This window comes from Leucopleurus acutus (genome assembly GCF_964270905.1).
Source record: "Leucopleurus acutus genome assembly, chromosome: 10".
Classification (NCBI taxonomy): domain Eukaryota; kingdom Metazoa; phylum Chordata; class Mammalia; order Artiodactyla; family Delphinidae; genus Leucopleurus; species Leucopleurus acutus.
The window spans coordinates 32,642,028-32,667,376 of record NC_139153.1 but is presented as its reverse complement, the minus strand read 5'-3'; the positions used below and the strand labels follow the sequence as shown (position 1 = coordinate 32,667,376).

At 45.6% G+C, this 25,349-nt stretch overlaps 2 protein-coding genes across 2 annotated transcripts in view; both read right to left on the bottom strand.

Annotated features, from left to right (window-relative positions):
* The window catches only part of ARHGEF3 (Rho guanine nucleotide exchange factor 3), a gene marked incomplete at its 5' end in the record, with an annotated part of 270,965 nt that extends 270,385 nt beyond the window's left edge, over positions 1 to 580 (bottom strand). Inside the window, one exon of the mRNA XM_082849015.1 lies at positions 496 to 580. Coding sequence (XP_082705141.1) covers positions 496 to 557 — 62 coding nt within the window. The remainder of the gene's footprint in view (positions 1 to 495) is intronic.
* Positions 1 to 25,349, bottom strand: part of ARF4 (ARF GTPase 4) — a 1,077,785-nt gene that overhangs the window by 595,764 nt on the left and 456,672 nt on the right. The window lies entirely within an intron of this gene.

The window sequence follows — 25,349 nt, the reverse complement described above, 5'->3', positions numbered from 1 at the left end:
TATTTTTAACTAGAAAAACGTACCAATGCATTTCTTGGGTATTTAAATTAAATTAATACATTTATTTTTAAGGAACAAAAAAGAGGAGGTGGAAGGAAGAGGAAGAGATGATGACTTCAAGAGAAGATGTAGCTGCCGAGAGCTAAGGGTCTGCCTTCACCTCCTCTTGGGGGACGGGCCACCCACAAATGCAGACACAACACATCTGAGCATAAGCCCATAGTTTCTTGGAATGACAGAATCAGATATTTAATGCTATACCACATCAGTTCTATATACCAACTCTTCCTTCTAAATCTTAGAAAAATTCCCTCATACTTGACAAAGGTATCCTTCCTCTGGTGTCAGAAACTCAAGGTATGAAAACGGGACACATGAAATTTTGCTATCTCCAAATTCTTGTTGGCCTCCACTGACTTATAAGAAGTCCTGCATTACATTTAATTGTTGCATGTAAGAATTTTTTTTAATTTTAATTTTTAAAGATACTTTTACCTTTCCTTGTTTTCTTCCATTTCTCTGAAGACACACTGATTCATTACTCTGGAACTGTCCATAGACACTGTGTGGCAGATCCAGGTCTTCTTTCTGAAAAAGGAAAATAACCAACATTTATAACCTGGGTACATTTATGTTAACACAAAGACATGCATTAAATACATACAAAAGGAATATGTCAAAGGCTGCCTAGTGTCCATCAAAATCCATTCTCCCCTTTGTCCATAGGTTACTTGAGTTTCATCAGGGACTACATTTCCCAGGCATCCTTGCAGCTAGGTGCAGCCAGGTATCTGAGTTCCCAATGGAATGTGAAAGGATGTGATATGTTCCACTTCTCCACGTAGGTCTCAAGACATGGGCATGCCTTGTCCATCCTTCCCCTTGGCTCCCACTGGCTGGAACTCAGCTCTGACAATGCAGATGATGACAATGCATTTGGAAATAACAAAGGAACAAGATAGAAGGCACTTGGGCCTGTGACTGACTGCATGGAGCACAGGTGCCCCCTCTCCTGGGAACTACTACCTTAGAGAGAAATGTCTTTGTTCTTTAAGTCACTTTAAGTTTAATAAAACTTTAAGTTTTATTGGGTCTTGTTTTTATGGCTGGTTAAGTCTCACTGAGTTGGCACTACGGTTAAATATTATCACTGGGGCCCTTCTGAGGGTGGGTTTGGTTATTTGGAGCTTGGCACAGTCTGTGTCTGTGGAGACAGGTGAGTCCAAATTATTTGGGGTCACAATTTTGGTAAAACCACATGCAATTTCAAATAGGTACTCAATCAGTGTTCGATGGATGAAGAGGTGTTAATAAGCATGTAATCTCTTCCTGTGTGAAGCGCCTCGAAAGCAGAGCACCTGGTATGGAATTAGGAATACTGGGACCCACAAGTATGACTTGTGAGCTTCACTTCACGAAACGACTACTCGGGATGGTAAAATGCCACCTGAATGTACACGATACCCACGTTTAAGGATTTTAGTCTCTGCTTAGGAGTGACAGAGACTAGGAAACACAGGGACAGAGACAGAGAGACAGAGCTAGAGGGAGAACATTCCGATGGTGGAGGATTCGGCCCACTATTCCACTCCCTGCACGTCTGCCCCAGGATGAGTCTGAGCTACAACTCGGAGGTTCCCTCTCCAGTCTCAGGAACTGCATTCCTCACCACTCAGGGTGTGGCTTTAGCATTAAAAGATAGATTCTCTTTCTGCACCATGGCCCAAACATGAACCAGCTACTTCATTTGTAACCAAAGAAACAGCTGTCACTTTCAATGCAGAAAGAACTGGCTGTGCAGACCATATTGAGGGATGGTGTGCTGGTCTCCAGCCTGGAGCCTCCTAGGCAAAAAGGGGTCCAGCATAGTTTTGACACCCATGACCTTCATGCTGGTGCTGTCATTATGGCCCAGCTCCACTGCATCAGCTGTTTTGATGGTTGAGCATCATAGGCTGTTTGGCCAAATCTCCTCCACAATCCTCCATCTGCTCCACTGTGGGTCTGGCTTTCTCCCAGATCAAAGCACCATGTGAACAAACTTTCAGATCCAGGTGAGCAGGACCCTGCACCACGATGTGTTGGACAGAGTCAGTGTTGGGGAGAATCCCCAGCAACAGCCTCCAACACTGCTCTTTAACTTGCAAAGAACACACTAAGAGGTATTTTTAGCATCTGGATCCCTGTCTGAGGCCACTGCCCTGGCTTCCATCAGAGTTTAACTTCTTCAGCTGTGGCATGTGCATTATGCAGGGACCCAGAACAAGGCAAGAGGGAAGATGTGGACCCTGGAAGGAGGGATGTGGATGTGAATGTGGAAGGGTAATGGGACTTGAACTCAGAGTCCCAGAGGTGCTACTGCATTCCTGCCACGAAGGGAGAGGGGAGAAATCAGTAGCTCACACCATGGTCACTTCTGCAGCTGTGAACACCCTGGCCCACCTCACCTTGGCCTGGAAGCCAAGTTTGCTCAGTGTAGCAAGCTCTTACACAACACAGTAACTGCTGCAAGAGGATTTGATACCTACATCCCAAATGACGCCAACAGCAAACTCTCCTCTAAGTCACATTTCCCCTGCAGCAATGAGGTCACAGCCTGCCTTCACAGGCTAATTCTGGGTCAGGGTTTCAGGTTTTCCCTCCTGGTGTTGGAGAAGGTATTCTGTAGACAGCCATCAAGAAACCACTGTCCGGGCTTCCCTGGTGGTGCAGTGGTTGAGAGTCCTCCTGCTGATGCAGGGGACGCGGGTTCGTGCCCTGGTCTGGGAAGATCCCACATGCCGCGGAGCGGCTGGCCCCGTGAGCCATGGCCGCTGAGCCTGCGCGTCTGGAGCCTGTGCTCCACAACGGGAGAGGCCACAACAGTGAGAGGCCCATGTATCGCAAAACAAAAACAAAAACAAAAATAACAAGAAACCACTGTCCTTCAGCCTGTGGCTAGGAGCCGGCACTGGGGATACCCATCTCTGTATCCCAGAACTGAGGGATGTCCAAGGTGCAGACACTGACATGGATTATCTCAATGAATTCTCACATCAGCCCTAGGAGGCAGGCACTGCCTCACTCTATGAAATGGAAAACTGGGTTAAGATTTGTCGAAGGCCATACAGACACCAAACGGCAAAGCCAAGACTTGAACCAGGGGGTTCAAGTCTGTGTTCCTAACCACTGTATTTTTTTTTAACATCTTTATTGGAGTATAATTGCTTTACAGTGTTGTGTTAGTTGCTGCTGTATAACAAAGTGAATCAGCTATATGTATACATATATCCCCATATCTCCTCCCTCTTAAGCCTCCCTCCCACCCTCCCTATCCCACCCCACTAGGTGGTCACAAAGCACTGAGCTAATATCCCTGTGCTATGCAGTTGCTTCCCACTACCTATCAATTTTACATTTGGTAGTGTATATATGTCAATGCCACGCTCTCACTTCGTCCCAACATCCCCTTCCCCCTCCCCGTGTCCTCAAGTCCATCCTCTACATCTGCGTCTTTATTCCTGTCCCGCCCCTAGGTTCTTCAGAACGATTTTTTTTCTTTTTTAGATTCCATATACATGTGTTAGCATACGGTATTTGTTTTTCTCTTTCTGACTTGCTTCACTCTGTAAGACAGACTCTAGGTCCATCCACCTCACTACAAATAACTCAATTTTGTTTCTTTTTATGGCTGAGCAATATTCCATTGTATATATGAGCTGCATCTTCTTTATCCATTCATCTGTCGATGGACACTTACTTAGGTTGCTTCCATGTCCTGGCTATTGTAAATAGTGCTGCAATGAACATTGGGGTACACGTCTCTTTTTGAATTATGGTTTTCTCACAGTATGTGCCCAGTAGTGGGATTGCTGGGTCATATGGTAATTCTATTTTTAGTTTTTTAAGGAACCTCCGTACTGTTCTCCATAGTGGCTGTATCAATTTACATTCCCACCAACAGTGCAGGAAGGTTCCTTTTCTCCGCACCTTCTCCAGCATTTATTGTTTGTAGATTTTTTGATGATGGCCATTCTGACTGGTGTGAAGTGATACCTCACTGTGGTTTTGATTTGCATTTCTCTAATGATTAGTGATGTTGAGCATCCTTTCATGTGTTTGTTGGCAATCTGTATATCTTCTCCAGAGAAATGTCTATTTAGGTCTTCCACGCATTTTTGGATTGCGTTGTGTGTTTTTTTGATATTGAACTGCATGAGCTGCTTGTATATTTTGGAGATTAATCCTTTGTCAGTTGCTTCATTTGCAAATATTTTCTCCCATTCTGAGGGTTATCTTTTCGTCTTGTTTATGGTTTCCTTTGCTGTGCAAAAGCTTTAAGTTTCATTAGGTCCCATTTGTTTATTTTTGTTTTTATTTCCACTTCTCTAGGAGGTGGGCCAAAAAGGATCTTGCTGTGATTTATGCATAGAGTGTTCTGCCTAAGTTTTCCTCTAAGAGTTTTTTAGTGTCTAGCTTTATATTTAGGTCTTTAATACACTTTGAGTTTATTTTTGTGTATGGTGTTAGGAACTGTTCTAATTTCATTGTTTTACATGTAGCTGTCCAGTTTTCCCAGCGCCACTTTTTTTTTTTTTGCGGTACACGGGCCTCTCACTGATGTGGCCTCTCCCGTTGCGGAGCACAGGCTCTGGACGTGCAGGCCTAGCGGCCATGGCTCACGGGCCTATCCGCTCCGTGGCATGTGGGATCTTCCTGGACCGGGGCACGAACCCATGTCCCCTGCATCGGCAGGCAGACTCTCAACCACTGTGCCACCAGGGAAGTCCCCAGTGCCACTTATTGAAGAGGGTTCTTTTCTCCATTGTATATTCTTGCCCCTTTATCAAAGATAAGGTGACCATATGTGCATGGGTTTATCTCTGGGCTTTCTATACTGTTCCATTGATCTGTATTTCTGTTTTTGTGCCAATACCAAACTGTCTTGATTACTGTAGCTTTGTAGTATAGTCTGAAGTCAGGGAACCTGATTCCACCAGCTCTGTTTTCCTTTCTCAAGATTGCTTTGACTTTCAGGGTCTTTTGTGTTTCCATACAAATTGTGAAATTTTTTGTTCTAGTTCTGTGAAAAATGCCATTGGTAGTTTGATAGGGATTGCACTGAATCTGTAGATTGCTTTGGGTAGTATAGTCATTTTCACAATGTTGATTCTTCCAATCCAAGAACATGGTGTATCTCGACATCTGTTTGTACCATCTTTAATTTCTTTCACCAGTGTCTTATAGTTTTCTGCATACAGGTCTTTTGTCTCCTTAGGTAGGTTTATTCCTAGGTATTTTATTCTTTTTGCTGCAATGGTAAATGGGAGTGTTTCCTTAATTTCTCTTTCAGATTTTTCATCATTAGTGTATAGGAATGCAAGAGATTTCTGTGCCTTAATTTTGTATCCTGCTACTTTACCAAATTCATTGATTAGCTCTAGTAGTTTTCTGGTACCATTGTTAGGATCCTCTATGTATAGTATCATGTCATCTACAAACAATGACAGTTTTACTTCTTCTTTTCTGATTTGGATTCCTTTTATTTCTTTTTCTTCTCTGATTGCTGTGGCTAAAACTTCCAAAACTATGTTGAAGAATACTGGTGAGAGTGGACAACCTCGTCTTGTTCCTAATCTTAGAGGAAATGGTTTCAGTGTTTCACCATTGAGCACGATGTTGGCTGTGGGTTTGTCATATATGGCCTTTATTATGTTGAGGTACTTTCCCTCTATGCCCACTTTCTGGAGAGTTTTTATAATAAATGGGTGTTGAATTTTGTCAAAAGCTTTTTCTGCATCTATTGAGATGATCATGTGGTTTTTATCCTTCAATTTGTTAATATGGTGTATCACATTGATTTGCGCATATTGAAGAATCCTTGCATTCCTGGGATAAACCCCACTTGATCATGGTGTATGATCCTTTTAATGTGCTGCTGGATTCTGTTTGCTAGTATTTTCTTGAGGACTTCTGCATCTACGTTCATCAGTGATATTGGCCTATAGTTTTCTTTTTTGGTGACATCTTTGCCTGGTTTTGGTATCACGGTGATGGTGACCTCGTAGAAAGAGTTTGGGAGTGTTCCTCCCTCTGCTATATTTTGGAAGAGTTTGAGAAGGACAGGTGTTAGCTCTTCTCTAAATGTTTGATAGAATTCACCCGTGAAGCCATCTGGTCCTGGGCTTTTGTTTGTTAGAAGATTTTTAATCACAGTTTCAATTTAAGTGCTTGTGATTGGTCTGTTCATATTTTCTATTTTTACCTGGTTCAGTCTTGGAAGGTTGTACTTTTCTAAGAATTTGTCCATTTCTTCCAGGTTGTCCATTTTATTGGCATATAGTTGCTTGTAGTAGTCTCTCATGATCCTTTGTACTTCTGCAGTGTCAGTTGTTACTTCTCCTTTTTCATTTCTAATTCTGTTGATCTGCGTCTTTTCCCTTTTCTTCTTGATGAGTCTGGCTAGTGGTTTATCTATTTTGTTTATCTTCTCAAAGAACCGGCATTTAGTTTTATTGATCTTTGCTACTGTTTCCTTCATTTCTTTTTCATTTATTTCATTTATTTCTCATCTGATCTTTATGATTTCTTTCCTTCTGCTAACTTTAACAATTGTAAATATTTATGCACCCAACTTAGGAGCACCTCAATATATAAGGCAAATGCTAACAGCCGTAAAAGGGGAAACTGACAGTAACACAATCATAGTAGGGGACTTTTAACACCCCACTTTCACCAATGGACAGATCATCCAAAATGAAAATAAGTATGGAAACACAAGCTTTAAATGACACACTAGACCAGATGGACTTAATTGATATTTATAGGACATTCCATCCCAAAACAACAGAATACACTTTCTTCTCAAGTGCTCATGGACCATTCTCCAGGATAGATTATATCTTGGATCACAAATCAAGCCTTGGTAAATTTATGAAAATTGAAATCGTATCAAGTATCTTTTCCAACCACAACACTATGAGACTAGATATCAATTACAGGAAAAAAAACTTTTAAAAAATGCAAATACATGGAAGTCAAACAAGACGCTAACCAAGAGATTACTGAGGAAATCAAAGAGGAAATCAAAAAATACCTAGAAACACATGACAATGAAAACAAGACGACCCAAAACCTATGGGATGCAGCAAAAGCAGTTCTAAGAGGAAAGTTTATAGCAATACAATCTTACCTCAAGAAATAAGAAAAATCTCAAATAAACAACCTAAACTTACATCTAAAGCAATTAGAGAAAGAAGAACTAACCACTGTATTACAATGTTCAAGGTAAAGCTCAGTACTGGTTGAATGTATGAATGAATGAATGAACAAATAGTTTTAAAAGCACTTTCAGGGTTGTGGGGAGACAGTGTCTCTCTAAAGCCCTAGAGGGATTGACCTCACCCACCCTGGATGCCCTGGTGATATTCTCAGACCCCTCCCAGGACAGCCACTCAGCCCCTGAACACTCATTCTGAACCCAGAATTACCAACTTCTGTAGGCATTTATGTGCTCATTACTGCTGTTGGTAATGACAGAGCTACCACTGACTCAGAACCTCCTATTTGCAGGCAGTAAACTCATGGCTCTCACACAGAGGCTCCTCTCATCCACCCGCGGCCACCCAGGGAAGGCAGAATCACACCCATCTTAGGGACGGCACAACCAGAGTTCACAGCGGTTGTGATTAGCTTGTGATTAAGGTCACAGCACTTATGAGAGGGCAATTTTCAAAGTCTGAGGAGCTGGCTGAGAAGCACAGACCTCTCCTCCACCCCACAAGACCCACCACTCACCTTGGGTAATCAGCAAGTCACGAAGATGAGTGCTGTTCTAACTCTTCAGCCAGCAAGCTCTGTATTAATCTAAAGCTAATCAGTATTTCCTATGCGAGTCACTTCCTCTTCCATGGAATAAGAATCCTAATTCTCCCCACCACTGCCCCCTTCCTCTCCTCAGCTGGCTGGATCAGTGGTGACCAGCATCTGCTCAGCATCAACTTCCTATCAGGTGTCCACTGGACACCAAATCTTGCTAATTCTTCTTTGAAAAATATCTCTTCTCAGGAAGACCAAGTGTTGGTGAGGATGTGAAGCAACCAGCACTCTCATATCCTGCTGCTGGTGGGAGCATAAATTGGTACAATCACTCTGGAAGACGGTGGCAATATCTATTCAACCTGCATTTGCTCCTAGGTACATACATGCACCATTCTGGTACACATTTTCCAGAATGTTCTCAGTACTACTATGCATAACAGTCCTGTATTAGTTTCCTACTACTATTATAACGAATAAATACAAACTTAGTGACCTAAAACAACACAAATTTGTCATCTTATAGTTCTGGAGGTCAGAAATGGGTCAGCAGGACTGCATTTCTTCTGGAGACTCTAGGGGAGAATCCATTACCTTGCCTTTTCCAGCTCCTAGAGGTCACCTGTATTCCTCAGCTCATGGCCCCTTTCTCCTTTTCAGAGCCAGCAACGTAGCACCTTCAAATCTCCCTCTTCTCTCACCTCTGCTTCCATCGTCATATCTCATCCTCTGACCAGACCCTCCTGTATCCCTCTTACAAGGATCCTTGTAACTACATGGGGCCCACCCAGAGAATTCAAGATCATCTCCCCAAGTCAAGACCCTTAACTTAATCACATCTACAAAGTCCCTTTGCCACATAAAGTGACATAGTCACAAGTGTTACCAGTGAATGGCACCTGTGACCAGGGATGAGGTCATGAATATCTTTCGAGGGGCCAGTATTTGGCTTACCTCCAGCTCCAAACCAGAAGTGACCCAAATGCTCATCAACAGTAGAATGAATGAAATAAAAGGTGGTAATTCACAGCGTATGAGAACATATGATCCACAGCCCTACATGCAACAAGGATGACGCTCACAAGACAACACTGAACCAATGACATCAAACACAAGAGCGCTTGCTGTATGAGTTTGTCTGTAGGAAAGGCAGAACCAGGTAAAGTTTGTCTATTCAAGAGTTTCCCCCAAGTCTAGCAGAGTTTCCATAATCCTCTCAAAAAGAAGGTTGCTGCTTGTTTGTTTTCTATAAATCAATACAGACATGCTACATTTCCCAACTCTGCATCCCACAATTGGAGGTCAACAGTTATGAAAATTCAATAAATGCGTTTATAACTATAGAAGAAGGAGGGAGAGAGGAAAAGAAGGAGGGGGAGAAGAAGGAGAAAAAGCAGCAGCAACAGTGTCTCTGCCTCTCTCATCCATTTCCACTCCACAGGCATGTGTCATTTCACCTCTGGATGAAGCAGATCCCAGGTGACTTCCTCACCACCCCCAATCCTGCCAAGAGCTGTTCACCAGACAGACCTGGAATGTTCCCCTGACCCCCGCTGCATGGTTCTTTCTCTGTCTCTCCTTCACTCCTTTTACCCACCTGACACACCCATGGACACGCCCACCTGGCACACCACCATTGCCCCCCCAGGAATACCCCCCCAAACTCCTGTAGGACTTGCAATACAAGCCACACCATTTGCACTTAATTGCTACTGTCACATATTAATTGCTAACAGTAACAAGTGCCTTAATCTAGTCTCCCCAAACAGACTGCCAACTCTCAAGAACAGAAATCAGGTCTTTCCCATTCAATTTTCCGCCTCCTAGTTCTGACTGTATGTGAACGCCTAATGCTAATTCATAATAACTACTAATGATATAACACCTAACATGCATCAGGTTCAGTATTTCTCAAGCATTACCTCATTTCCTCTTCTCCTACTCAATGAAGTGGATGCTATCATGATCTCCCTTTTGAATAGAAGGAAATTGAGGCACAGATGGCTAATTAACTTGCCCGAGGTCCCAAAAATCACTAGAGGATGGGATTTGAACCCATGCAATCTAATTCCAGAGCCCACTCTGCTTCCATAATGCCCCACCTGAGTTGGGTTAGGCATATAGTTGGTGCTTAATAAATACTTGACAAAAAAAAGATATACTAAGGAAAAAAAAAAACCTTCACAGCATGCAAATAACAAATTAAGACTCTTCACCAAATAATCTTTTCAGCCTCAGATCTCAGAAGGGAACACACCCCCTGGAGAGATTTGTAGAAGCCTGCCTGTTCCTGGCTCTGCATCATGCTTGGCTCTTGGGGGCTTTATAAACATTTATCAGTAAGCAACAGTCAGGGTTTGTTCTCCAGGCTTTTATCAAAACAGGGAGAGAGCTGGATACATTTTTTCTTTTTCTGTCCGCCAAAGTCAGAGTTGAAGGCCGAATGGACAAGTGGGGCTGTGACCACAACGCCCCAAGCCACCTGCCCCAGATGACCTCACCTCTATAGTGGCCAAAAAATGTGGCCCAGAGGCCTTGACTAAAAACAAGGCCACCGCCCCTGAGGGCTGCTGTGGCCAGAGATGAACTGAACCGGAGACAATGACACGGGCAGCCCTGCCGTCACGGGGACATCACGCCGTGGCCCACAGTGCTGGCAGCCAGCTTGAGCCCATGCAGTGCCTTCCCTTGAGGCTGGCCCCTTGGTCAGATACCAAACAGTGCTCTGGCCACTGGCATGGACACAGCGGCGCACCCTCATCCTCCCACAGACTGGCTCGAAGCGTCTGCGTGGATGCGGATGAGAGAGCCTGTGCCTGGGCCGCAGACTACTCAGGAGACAGCGTTCTCAAACGGCTGCCTCTAAGGAGGGACGCGGGACTGGCCGGAGGTTATGGAGGGCTTCAGTTACAGCTGTACCACTAGCAGTTTTACAAGAACAAAAGAGGGTTGACATATTTGGGGGTTACTAAAACTATCTCAAAGTTTAAAAAAAACACTGATCATTACAGCACAGTGTGGTGAAGCAGTAACGGAGAGATGTACAGTTATAAGGCGGGCAGCACCTGCGGCGGCCGGAGAGAACTGGGGATGGGATCTAGCCTCAGTGGGCTCTGTGCCGCTGGGCAAAATGAGACAATCTACAATGAGTGCTTAGCCAAGAAGATGTACTCAGTTAGTGGTCGTTGTTATCTATTTTTATTTGTATTTTTACTCCATCCTTCCTGGAAGCCAGGCATTGTGAGGTCTGGGCATGGCACTGCAGTTGGAGGCAAGAATTTAGAAATGAGGTCTCCACAGCCACCCTTAAAGAGACACTTTGTAAACTCAACCACTCTCGTCCCCACAGCCTTTCCCAGGCCCCCCAGTGACTCCCTGGCGCTCCTGCCGTGCTCCCCCCTCACCCAAATCCCACCTGCACCGGGTGCAGTGGCACCCCAACTGTGAGCACACTGAGAGGTACAACGCTTGCAGACCAAAAGAAAACATTCAGTCAACTGCACTTGTCCACTGTCATGAAAGATGACACAAACCTACTGCAGAATCAGGGCACCTCGGAGGCCACTGCATGCAGCTGAAGAAATAAAGTGGCCCTCATGGGAGTTGGCCACCCCAGGATCATAGAAAAACGAGGCTTCAAGCGGCAAAATCCCCCAGTACCAACCTGAGCCCTTAAGTCACTCTCTTAAAGGAAGATGTATGCTGGGGACCCAAGGACTCGAGTGTTACATTTCTAGACACAATGTCAAGATGCCCTGATGATGAAATGGATGCAACAGGCTAATGCCATTACCACAAGCACTCCAACAAGGATTCTGGACTCCCCTCTTGCCAGGTAGCCTCCAGCTTCAGCGGTTGGCTCTCCACATGGCTCAATTGCAGGGAGAGGCCAAGGTGAGTATGCCCCAGTAGTGGGAACAGCTCCAGCTCTCACTGAATATGTAAAGGCTGCATGGCTTCCATCACATGCTCCTTTGGGGAGATGGGGACAGGAGGTTAGGTCAGTCCTCAGGTCCCCCTTGCAAGTCTCAGTCTTCCCAGTGGAAGATCAGATCCCAGATCCCAGAATGAGGGTTTGGTGGGGATACCACCAATGGTCAAGTCCTGCCCAGCTCCTACCCCCTGTCCTTAGGCCAAAGCGTGTTCCGATTTCAACCAGGGCATTCCTGTCCTATATGATGCATATGCTGGGGTTCTTGGGTAAGTTCCCATCCTATAAAATAGTTCCAATGCAACAAAAAAGTTTGAAAAACCTTGCTTTTTACAAAACCACTTCCTCCTACCTGCCTCTCTCTAACTCTCTGCAATGATGTATCTGGTGGACACTTTGTTTTTGTTGATGGGCAGAGAGCATGTTCATCCATTCACAGAGGATCCAAAGGTAGGAGGAAGTGAGACACAGTGGTGAGAGCAGCCTGGGGTCTACTGTCTGTGCTGCCCACTCTAAGATGGACACTGCCCAAGCACAGTCCATCCAAGTGAGGGCATGCAGGCTACCCAGGGATCTGGGAACCATGTCATTGCTGCAACCACTGTCATCACTGCCCTCCTCACCACCACAGGCAACAGTGACGGCAGCCTTCCTATGTGCCAGGCACGCTGCAGAGGGCTTCAAATGTCTGATCCCATGTGACACTCTCAGCAATGCTGTAAGGTAGGGACTCTTACCTTCTTCTTGAAGATGAGGAAACTGAGGCAAGGAGGGGTTTAAGTGACTTTCCTAGGCCCACAGAGCTAGTGAGTGGAAGAATCAGGGCATAAGCATAAACACAGGTATGCCTGTCTCCACCCCACCCCCTCAACAGAAGTACAAAAGGGAGATGACAGTCATGTAAAATGGCCCTAGAAAAGGCCCTGTGCCAATGTTGTCAGCTGGGACTAAAACTGGATCCCTCGGGCAGGGAAAGATTTTCTGACCTGATCCTTCACCAACCAGGACATTTATTAAAGTGAACTTTGTAAAACTGACATACATCACACTCACAAACTCAGCTCAAGGACAGCAGTCCGGTTTGCCTCACCATCATTCATTACTTGCAAAAACAAATGCTTACATACAGCATGCTTCATGCCCAAAGAGTGCTTCAAAAAAGCCCAACTATAAATAATGGTTCATGAAACTGTATGTAGCTAGCCAACTGAAGACAATATAAAATTCACTGGAATCAAGACATATCAAGGACCTACTCTATACCTGCATTAAGTCACACAAGAACCCCACGGGATGCACACTGTTATCCACAGTTTACATAGAAGGAAACAAACTCCAGCTTAAGCAGCTTGGCAAAGCTCCAGCAGCTACAAGTGGACCACGGGGACTGAACAGTGGGATCTGTCTTACTCCTAGATCCAGGCCTCCAAACTTCTCATATCCCATATACTCTGGCACCTGAGTAAATATGCAGCCCGATTCCCCTAGAAAACTCTCTGGCTAAATCTTAGCTCCATCTCTGTGCTCTGAACCCAAGTATCAGCAGAGAAAGTCCCTACCAAGGGGAGGACAAATCACGGTCCCTGACACTGGAGGGCAAATTCTAAAGTTAGCGGGAAAATCCTGCAGAGCCCAGAATTCCCCTGGAAAGCCCCTTAGGAAGGTGTGTCCTAGAGAGGGGCGCCCCCTCCCTTGAGAAGCCCAGCTCTCAGTAGGTGTCTGTGTGTTTAGCCACAGTCCAGGTAAAGTCAGTGGTCGGGACAGAGGGAACACACAGACCTGTAACCCTCAGACTCACACACAGGGCTCCTGACAGTAACTGGGGCATGCAGGATGTGCCGCCAGCTCTCACCACCCCCAATCTCCCCCGACCCCTACAGAATATACACTCACTTAAGTGGAAGAGCGGGATTCAATGTTTTTTTCTGTCTTCTAAGAGCTTCTAGTCCAGTTAACATAAATCAAAATTAAGAAGGATGTGATTCCATGATACCATAATTCCCCAATAGCATGAGTACCATAAACTGCTAACAGATCTATACTGTAAATGATTAAAACATTCACAGTACAGATAACTGGTTGAGGCCTTGAGTTCTGAAGTTAAGACTATGAGGACTCTAATTTGACCTCTGCCACTTGGCAGCTACAAGAGCTTGGAAAAGGCTGCTCTGTGCCTTCGTTTCCCCAACTATAAAACAGGGTGGCAATGGTGTCAGCTCCATGGGGCTTTTGTGGGGATTCGATGAAACAGTGCCAGTGAAGAGTCCAGCACAGTGCTCCACGAAGGTTGATGTCCTCTCCCCTTTACAAGAAACAGAAAGACGAAAAAGCAGAGGGCCTTGGGGAGAGGTTAACAACTTGTTGGAGGTCCCACAGTGAATGAGTCCAGAGTCCACGCTGTAGTTAGCACTGTGGGTCTCGAGGGGCAAGGTGTGAGAGAGGGGTTCTCTGCTGGAATGGAGCAAGCCCAGGGCAGCTGGATTAAAGGGCCTGGGAGGCAGAACCCGAAGCTTCAGGAACTGGGATGCTGAGCAAACAGGAGGATGAAAAGAAGAGGAAAAAAACACTTCCAGAGAATATTAAAAAACCTGGTGAGAAACCATTCCAGACCCTCCCAGAAGGCAAGACTGTGCAGGCAGAGGCTGGCAGCCCACCTGGCCCCTCCTCTGATCCCCAGGTCAGAGGCTGAGACGTGGGTCTGCTTTGAAAGATCTCCTCCAGGATTCCAAATCCCTGCCCTCCTCTCTGAGAGGCACACACCTGCAAAGCACACAAGAAATGACAATGAGGTGCGAGCAAACTTCACTGGGCCAGCCAAGTCATGTGTCCAGTGCCGGCCTGGCTCTCACAGCTGCTGAACCTTCACCCACTGCTCGGGCACAGAATTAACCAGGGAGGTGCTACTGACACTGCAATGGGACCTCTATCACTCAGCAGGCTCGCACAGGTCAAGAGCAAGACCACACCTTCTATAAAACCCATCTGGGCAGGGAAATAGGAGTGAAGGAGGACCCTTCTGCTTGGTTATAATCATTCCTCTGTGTCCAGGGAGGCTTGGACAAGAGAAAGGGGCAGATGCTTCCGGATGCAAAGCCTGGCACTCGAGCCCTGTGCTCTGCTGGGGTGAGAGCAGCTGTTCCCCATCACCCCCTCCCAAGGGGCTGGCAGGGAGAATGAGACCACAAACCAAAGCAAACTGGGGGCACAGGCCCCCAAGTCATTGGGGCATCAGCTGTGATAAAGACACTTGCCCTTGTGCAATTTGGGGTAGCTGCACTCAAGTTCAAAAGAGCCAGGTGTTTTAATTCCTGCTGACTGCAGGAGGGGGGCAGCCACTGCCACTACCCAGAAACCACACCTGGTGACCTGGCACCGAGGAAAGTTACCTCGCTTAGCAGGGAGGGACATGCCAGAGCCTGTGGCTGAGGCCAAGGGCCTTGTGTGTCCCTGACAGAGTCACAGGATGCCAGAGCCAGGAGGATGCACAGTGCTCAGAGCCCACAGGTGTCCTGATGGAGCAGGACACAGAATCGTCCATGCACAGAACCATACTTGGCCCCAGCTCGAGCCTTCTGAATCAGAATCGCCAGGGCTGGGACTGGGAATCTGACTTTAAAGACACACCACCCCACCACAACCCCCCAGGACAACTATGAGGCATGCAGTCCAACACTGGGCTGCTCTGGAAACTGGATCAGTCCTGCCTGCTGGGTTTATCTATGGGAAACGAGACCACACAGTTGTTGATGGTTCATTCATTCCAGGAGCCACCCAGGGGACTGGCTCTGAGAAGACACGGTTCCTGCCCTATAGGGAGCAGCTGGGTTCATCGGGGAACTTCTCAGAAATGCAGATGTCCAAGCTCCACTGCCTGTGATTCAGGTTCTGGAGGACTCAGAATCCAGCAAGAAATGAAAGCAAGTTCTGATAAGAAGAGGAATCTGGAAACCGATGGCTAGGCAGGCAATTCCGACAGAGAAGCCAGGTCTGGGGAGGCTGAGGGTAGCTTCATGGCATGAGGGACGGAAAGATTTGTACCTACCCAGCACCTGCTATGCGCCAGCCCTGTGACTACTGTTAACAACATTCATATTCACCACAACCCTACAGGAGGGCAGGCCTAATTACCATCTTACAGATGAGAACAGTGAGGCTTGGGGTGCAGTGAAATGCCCTGCCTGAGGTCCTGAGGCCAACAAGAGTCAGGGCTGGGAATGTGAACTCTGGTACCTGGAGCACTAGCTCTTTTCAGTGTCATCCCCCCCTCCTCCTGAGTCCCACCTCTATCCACCCACACTGAGAGCTGTCCTTGACTTTTCTCTCTTCTCACCCCTTACGTACAATCAATGACAAGGCTTGACCCCCTTCTCTCCAACTCAACTGCTAACACCACTGTAAAGCTTCCATTATAGCCTGTGGCACTTAAAATATGAGCCTAGTCAGCCAGGCCACTCCCCGGCTTAATGCTCTGCAAGGGTTTTTCACAGGGCTGAAGATACAAATCTTCCTCCCAAGTTTGCCTCGGGCCTTCCCACAGAGCATCCCCTCTGCTCCCTCGGGCTCTCTAACTTCTCTCAGCTCAGAGCCTTCAACAGGACCCCCAGCTCTCCCCGGAAGGCGAGGCCACAGAGCAGGGGCAGCTCTGTCCAGCCCAGGACTGAGCCTGGGGGCGCACAGTAGGGGTGTGTGTGCTGGGGTGGGGAAGGGTGAGGTAGGGTGTGGTGGTTGACTGACTGTGGGACTCTGAAGCTGGTCCAGGCTCAAGTGCGGTGGTGTGGTGACAGAAACGCCAGGAAGTCAAAGCCTGAGCAGACAGGCCAGAGCTAGACTGGGAAGGGAAGGCTGCGAACACCACAGAAAGGAGCTACGGAGGCTCTTGGAAGCAGGGGGGTAATAGGACCAAATTCACATTCACACTCTATTGGTGGAATGAATTGTCATTTTCTCTCATCTCTTTGAAAGGCAATCTGCCAAGAGCTATAAACGTTTAAAATCTGCCTGCCCACTGACCCAGCAATTCCAAGTCTATCAAGGATACTCACTGCAGGGTCCTTTCATATTAACGAAAAAGAGAAATTGGCCAAACTGGCCAACTGGAGAATAAACCAGAGCTGACAACTCTTCCCAACCCTCGGAGCTGGACACGTTTCAGAATTCATAACGTTTGCATTTTAGAAAGGTAATATGAAGTATGTACAGTATGCTATGTAAAACCCCAGGAGGGTCAGGTGCACCCGCAGTCAAGTACATAAATATTTCTGCAGGTGAACATATGACTATTTCTGCTACACACTACAAAGAGCCTCCTATTAACGCAGGTCAGCTTTGGTCACCAAATAAGTTTACACCAAACTTTTTAAAACATGCAGTTTCTTGATTCCATAACTGTGGATAAGGGACTGAGGGCCTGTGGTCAGATGATGGCACAATAAAAATAGAAAGTGATCGAATATTCCCTGAGCCCTGACATGGGCAGGTAAGCTCCAGGTGCTTCCCACCCATTGGTACGCTGGGTCCACCGTGGGCCCTTATGCCCTTTACTATTCCGGCATGTCCAAACGCTCTTCACTGTCACCACCAGCACCACCGCTAACATCCATGGAGCACTGACTGTGTACCAGGCACTGTCCTTAGTGCTTGACACTAATTACCTCACTAAATCCACACAACAACCCAATGGTGGTACTCTTACTCTTCTCATGTTCTCCAGATTCATCTCTAATTTATCCTCTATCATTCAACAAAGAGACTGAAGTGCGGAGGGACAGAGCGACTTGCTCAAGGGCACCAGCCGATGCACTGTCCTCGGTGGTGCGTGAGCACAGGCTGCCATGTGTCCCTGGTACCAAGTCATGCCTGGAAACCCAGGCATTCTGGCTCCAGAGCCTAGTATACTCTTAACCCCTGCACTTTCCTCATCTTCTCCTGGCAAAGTGGCTTAAAACTTTTACAGAATATGGAAGACCACAAGGACATAAATAGATAAAAGTCAAACCGTGCTGGCCTTCAGATCCACAACCAGAGTGCTTTTTCTGTCTCAAGCAGAGAGGCCTGGAAATGAAGCATGTCCTTCTCCTATGGGAAAGACACCAGCAAGGGCACTCAAGTACAGAGCCAGGGAGCCTCTGGAGCACAAACCCTGGCCCAGGGAACCTCATGCCAGTCAGCTTGGGTATCTGCCCAGCAGACCCACTGGGCTGCCCTGGGCAACCTACAGGGCAGGCTTTAATCTGTTGTTGAGGATCAGCACAGGGTGTGGGTGCTGAGTGATGTGCTACGCAGACAGAGGCAGCTTCCACCTCCCCACTGGATCCCCCCAACCTACCCAGTAACACCAACCACCACCACCACCATGTAACTAAGCCTCACCTTCGGGTAAAGCTAGCCAACAGGCAGGTTCCCTCCCCTTCCAGGTTGGGACATTACAGGGAGTCCGAGGAGAGCACCAGATAGATGCACCTCTCCTTTCAACAGCACCACAGTTAGGAAAGGCCACCCTCCCTCCCAAGTGCTGATCCTTTCTACAAAGTAAGGAGCATGCCCGGGACTGGTGGTAGCCATTGCTCATGTGCTGCAGGATGTGAGGTCGAGATGGGTAAGGATGAGAAGGAACACATGGGAGCACCATGGCAGGGAAAACTCCGGCTTCTCACCTCCTCTCACATCCTCGCCTCCCCTCCAGCCTGCCCTGGCCTCGGACACTGTTTCAGCTCCCCAACCTCCTTTCAACAGCTCAAGAAAAAGACTACCATATATTTTTTTCCCCAATGTACACATAACAAAATAGTTTGCAACATACATTAAACTACACAAATCTTATGTGTACCAGTCCATAATGTTTTCAGATATTTAAATTCCCATGCAATCACCAAACAAATCAAATTATAAAACATTTCTAGCTCCCTAGGTTTCCTCATGTCCCTCCCAGTTAATGTTTTATCCAAAGGCTCTTTTTCATTGCTGAGTGTACTCCATTGTGTGGATATACCACAATTTGCTTATTCACATGGCTGTTGATGGGCCCTTGGGTTGTTTCCATCTTTTGGTAATTATGAATAAAGTTGCTAGGGTCCTCCATGTACAAGTCCTTGGGTACTCATAGGCACTCATTTCTCTTGGGTATATACCTAGGAGTGGAATTGCTGCCCCATAGGTAGGCATATGCTTAGTTTAGGTAGACAGTGCCAAAACAATTTTCCAAAGTGGTTGTACCAATTCATATGCCCACTAGCAGTGTATGAGAGTTCCAGTTGCTCCATGTCTTTACCAACACTTTTGCGTCAGTCTTTTTTATTTTAGCCATTCTGGGTGGATATATAGTGGTATCTTACTGTGGTTAAAATTTTCTGGGGACATCCCTGATGGTCCAATGGTAAAGAATCCACCTTCCAATACAGGGGACGCATGTTTGATCCCTGGTCGGGGAACTAAGATCCCATGTACTGCGGGGCAACGAATCCCATGCACCACAACTACTGAGCTTGCGTGCCTCAACTAGAGAGCCCACGTGCTCTGGAGACCACGTGCCACAACTAGAGAAGAGAAAACCCGCATGCCAAAACTAGAGAGAAGACCGTGCACTGCAATGAAGGGCCTGCACGCTGCAACAAAAGATCCCACATGCTTCAACAAAGATCCTGCGTGCCACACTAAGATCCAACACAGCCATAAAAATAAAATAAATAAAATATGAAAACAATTTTTTTTCTGATGACTACTGAGGTTAAGTACCTTTCTACATATTTATTGGTCATTTGGAATCCTCTTTGGTGACATACTTGCTCAAGTCTTTTGTCTTTTTAAAATTGGGTTTATTATTGGTTTGTAGAAGGTCTTCATGTATTCTGGATATGAATCCTTTGATGGACATATGTATTTCAAGTATTTTCTCTCAGACTGTAGCTTGCTTTTTCACTCCCTTAATGGTGTCTTTTGATATAAAGAGTTCTTAATTTTATTTTTTTCTAATTTATTCTTTTTTAAACTTTTTTGTACTTGAATGAACTATTCTTTAAACTCTATAGTACTTTACAATTTTCACACACATTATTTCATATAATTCCATAATAACCCTTTTCTTAATCCCCTATCCCTATCTTGCCCTTCCCCTTTCCCTCTTCCAAATGGTAACCACTAGTTTGTTCTTTATATCTGTGAGTCTGCTACTTTTTATTTTATTTACTAGTTTGTTATAATTTTTAGATTCCACATACAAGTGATATCATACAGTATTTATCTTTCTCTGTCTGACTTATTTCACTTAGCATAATGCTCTCCACATACATCCATGTTCACATTACTGTTGACAAGAGTTCTTAATTTTAATGAAATCCAATTTATAAACTTTTTCTTTATGGCAGTGCTTTTTGTGTCCTGTTTAAGAAATCTGTGCCTCCTCTAATTTGATACAGATATTCTTCTTTATTACCTTCCAGAAGCTCCATTGACTTGCCTTCTACATTTAGATCCTTAACACATCTCGAGTTATTTTTATATATGGTATGAAGTAGGGGTGATTGGGGTGTACTTTGAAGGTAACATTCTGTCAGCTGTGACCACAAACCAGACACACAAGAAGGACCCCCCTTCTTCTGTCACTCCCAGAGGAAGATGCAACTTCCCAGACACCCCTGTCCTTTACCTGGATCCTGCAGAAGCATCTAACTCCGCCTCACCTCCTGCAGCCCAACAGAATTCAGACGTACATGTCCCTATTGTTTGAGAGAATTTCTGGACACAAACCATGTACAAAGTACTCTCACCTCACATGAAGCTTCCACAACTTCCCAAAAGTCCATTCTGACAATTGTACATAGGTCAAAATCCTTTTAAAATGCAAAATGGTTAAGTAGGAATATGCACAGGGACAATGTAAGATAGCACCTGGCTGTCAGATCTGCTGAGTGCCCACTGTCTGCATCTACGGGCTGGGTGTTAGGGAGGCCTCAGGATATGACCAGACATAGCCCCTGCTGTCACCATGCTTACGGCCTGTGGAAGAGACTAAGAAAAAATGGGGGAAGAGAAAGTAAACAGGGAGAAGTGCTAAGAGAGGGCCTCCCTTGCAACATTTGAGCCAAGACCTATATATGGAAAGGAGCTGGCCCTGAAAAGAGCAGGGGTAAGAGCATTCTAGACAGGAGGAATGGCGTATACAAAGACTGAGAAACAACAGGGATGGGATGTGGCTAGAAGGCATAGCAGGGAGTGGTAGGGTATGTAGCAGAAGGTAAGAAAAAGTTTGGATTTTTTTCCCTAAGCAGAATCGGAATCCAATGGAGGTTATGCTCTGCCTCAGTTATCTTCTTGAACATGTTGCACATGCACCACAAAAGCTCTCTAAGAGGATGAAGGGCATTCAGTTAGCTGGTCTACTCTGAAATCCTCTGTTACCTCATGGTTCAGGCAGGCAAAGAACCATAGCCTCTCACCCTTGACTGTGCTTGCACACAAGTGCACGATTGAGTGCACGCCTGTACACACACACACAAACACCTACCCTCTTCATTCTACCTCAAGCTGAAGTCTTAGTTCCTCCTCCAATCCTGGGTGGAATGGGGTCTACACTGTAGACTTTTGCATCTCAGCTCGTGATTTCTCAGCACTTATCACAGCTGTAATTTTACTTACATTCATGTGACTATTTGCTTAATATATGTTTCCTGAATGAGTCTGTCTGTTGACTCCAGAAGGTCAGAATCTGAGCCTGTCTTGACCACCAAGCCCTCCCCAGCACCTAGCACATGACCTGGCCCAAGGTTTAAGTGCTCAATATTATATATATATTAAGTTTTTTTGAATGTAAACGTTCAAACACATACAAAAGTAGACAGAGTGTGCCCACCATACGACTTCAATGGTCAACTTGTTCCTAATCTTTTTTTCTTCTATACGCCTCCCAGTGAAGTAAACCCCAGCCATCACATCACTCAATATGCACTTGTTGAATGAATGCATGAAAGAATGCCTCTTACTGTAATGGACAAAAAAAACAGGCGCTTAATTTTAGTCTTACTTATTTTTCGGTTGATACTAGAAAGATAGGAAAAAGTTGAGGATGGGCCACTTAAATGAGTCAGTTTGCCACCAGGTTAACTCATAAAATTTCAGGAGACAAGATTTAAACTATTGGCTAAGATGAATTTCCTTTCCCCCCGTATTGATCGGGCTTTAACTTTTTTGGTCCTGTCCTTATCATTGCCCCATTCATTAAGAACTGACCGTAAGCAGGGAAGGATTACATATTTCCTACAATCTCTAATACAAAACTTGAAAGAGCAAGTTTCTTTCCATAAAACAAGACATGTGGCCTTTTACACACAGAAAAATAACGCCTTAGAAACGAGTATTACAGCTTGCTCCTTTCAGGGGCAAACTATATTACACCTATCTTATTTACTGTAACATTTATAGTAAGTTGTTCCAAATGAGCCTGGTCCTTTTGCAATGCCATCAGTTTTATAAACACTGGACAGAACTGTCACAACTGTGATACTCCCAGTGCCCTGCACAGTGAGTGGCACTCAGTACTCAGTGGGTCTGTTTAATGTCATCCACTCTTCAGGATCCCAAAGGTACCAATAAAAATGACCTGAGGGCTTCCGTGGTGGCGCAGTGGTTGAGAGTCCGCCTGCCGATGCAGGGGACATGGGTTCGTGCCCCGGTCCGGGAAGATCCCACATGCCGCGGAGCGGCTGGGCCCGTGAGCCATGGCCGCTGAGCCTGTGTGTCCGGAGCCTGTCCGCAAAGGGAGAGGCCACAACAGTGAGGCCCGCGTACAGCAAAAAAAAAAAAAAAAAAAAAAAAAAAAGACCTGAAATGCTAAAATGCAACCATATTTAACGATTTTTTGTTGTAAAATATACTTATTATCTGTATTTTCCAACTTTTTTCACAAGCACAAAGAAAAAATGTTAAAGTTGTCTTTAAACCTATGACTTAGAGATAGGTCACATTTTGGAGTCTAATCTTCCACGAGTGCGTGTGTATGTGTGTGTGTGTGTGTGTTTATGTGTCAGCATGGTTACAAGTCCAGCCTCCTGAATCTCTGCCATTTGCAGCCTGTGTGGCCTCAGGCAAGTTGCTTCACCCCTATAAGCCCATTTTCTCTTCTGTAAAATGAGACTGATAAGATTAGCTGATAGGCTGAGACAAAGGCTTGAAGGAGATTGAATGTGCAGAGTCCTGAGCACACTAAGTGCTCAATCAATGTAGCTGCTATTACTGTGTTTCCAAAAAGGAGTTGCAAAAGAACTCTGGACAACTTTTAGGCTCCGCTGGGGAGCCTTCCCAATGGCCTGCACAGAAGTGGGTACACCTGCCTCCACTCCAACAAGGGGAAGCTGATCAGGGAATCGGAGGGGGCGGGCGCCTGGAAGAAGCTCACAGCGACCGTGGCCTCTGAGTCACAGCCAAGTTCCTCCCTGCCACGTCCCTTTGTTTGCTGGGGAGTGAGCTGTGACTCACATGGGCTCCAGTCCTGGGCTGGGCCCATCTGACCCAGGGACTGGACTGACCTGCCCACAGTCACTAAGAACACCCATTTGGACACTTTCTTTGTCTATCATTTTTCACCTTTAGAGGGATTCTGTGGGCTCCTGGGTAGTCCACCCCACTGCCACCACCACCACTTCTTTTTGGGTCTGTGCCTGTTTGGTTTTTTTTCTTCACTGTTTTGTTCCACTTCAATTTAACTTCAACCTGTAAAGAAAAAGTCCAGGAGACCCACCATAGGGTTCACACCCATTCACACCCTCTAGCTCCCCTTACACCATTTTTCTGTGTGTGGAAAAATAGGCACAACATGAAATTTACCATCTTTAAGTGTACAACTCAGTGACACTAAGTACATTCACAATGCTGTAAAACTATCACCACTATCCTTCTCAAAACTTTTCCATCATCTCGAACAGAAGCTCCATACTCATTAAACAATAACTCCCCTTCCTCCCCTCCCTCTGGCCCCTGGTAACCTCTATTCTACTTTCTGTCTCTATGAATTTGCCTATTCTAGGTACCTAATGTAAGTGGAATCATACAATATTTGTCCTTTTGTGTCTAATTTATTTCACTTAGCATAACGTTTTCAAGGTACATCCATGTTGTGGCATGTGTCAGAATGTCCTTCCTTTCTATGGCTGAGTAACATGCCATTGCAGGTATGTACCATATTTTGTCTATCCATCCATCTGCCAATGGACACTTGGGTTGTTTCCACTTTTTAGCTCTTGTGAATAACACTGGTATGAATATGGGTGTGCAAGTATCTGTTTGAGTCCCTGCTTTCAATTCTTTTGGGTATACACACAGGAGTGGAATTGCTAGATCATACGGTAGTTCTATGTTTAACTCCTCTTGCCCTTATAAGAGTTGGGCATCATAACCCAGCAGCTGCCACAGCTAATGCTCAGTGAGCATTCTCTCACTCTGTTACACACCATTCTAAAGACTTTGTGTGTGTTAACTCATTTAGTCCTTAAAACAATTTCCTGAGGTGGGGTGTGATTATTTCCATTCCCATTTCACAGACAAAGAAACTGAGGTTACCCCTACCAGATGGCAGTGCCAGCACCTGAATCCAGGCAGATGATGCTTTCACACTGTCTCTCCAGTTGTGACCCAAAAAAATCGAGCTGCTCTGCCGACATGCATTTTCTGCCCTGAACAATGCCTTACTTAGGTCTGTAACATCTTCCCTTGCTCTGGACTAAAGAACTAAAAAAAGGGAATGGGGGGGATAGGAGGGGGTAGGGGCTGCTCCACTGGGTTGGATTAGTCTAGACTCACTCCTTGCAGTGAGAGATCCAACTCCATCTAGATCAGTGAAAAGGGGAATTTGTTGGAAGGATACTGGAACAGCTCAGTCCAGTGACTGGATCCACAGATAATGTGCCCAGCCCCCTCCTCATCCTGTCACCACTCTATACTCTGGGGTCCCTTCCTTACTGCTCTGATGCCTCTGAGTATCTTCTCTGACACTTTTGAGCAAGGGTGACCTGAGGGAAGCCCATGGCCTGTCCTGGCTGGGGCTACAGGCAGCCCTGAACCAATCACCATAGCCAGGTGGCTGGCGAACCAACAGACACTGTGGCTGGCAAATGCCCAACAGACACTGCGGTGTAATCTCCAATAGCAACAGATTGGAATCTGTCCAATAGTACTAAACAAAACAACAAGGTTAAATAAAATTGCTACATCCACGCAGTGAAACATTATGTTGCTGTTTAGCAAGTAATCATGAAGATTATGTAGCAACTTAAAAAAAAAATCTTATGGAGGAATGAATGTCTGGTGGGAAAAAATGGGACACACACACATATACTTACATTGTAACAATTCACATGTAAGAAAAAAATACGGCAAGAATTGTATCACAATGAAAGAATCATAAATGGCTTTTAATCTTTATTTTCCAAACTTTCATTTATTGCTTCCAATAATGGAACCAATTTACCGAGTGTCTGCTTGGTGCCAGGTGAAGTGCTGGAAATATGGCAGGGAATAGAAGAAAAACCCCGGCCCTCACAGAATTTACATTCTAGTGGGGGAGGCAGAAAACGGATAAGATGAATCAGCAAAATATACCCTATACTGGATTGCGATAGGAGTAAAGAGAAAAACT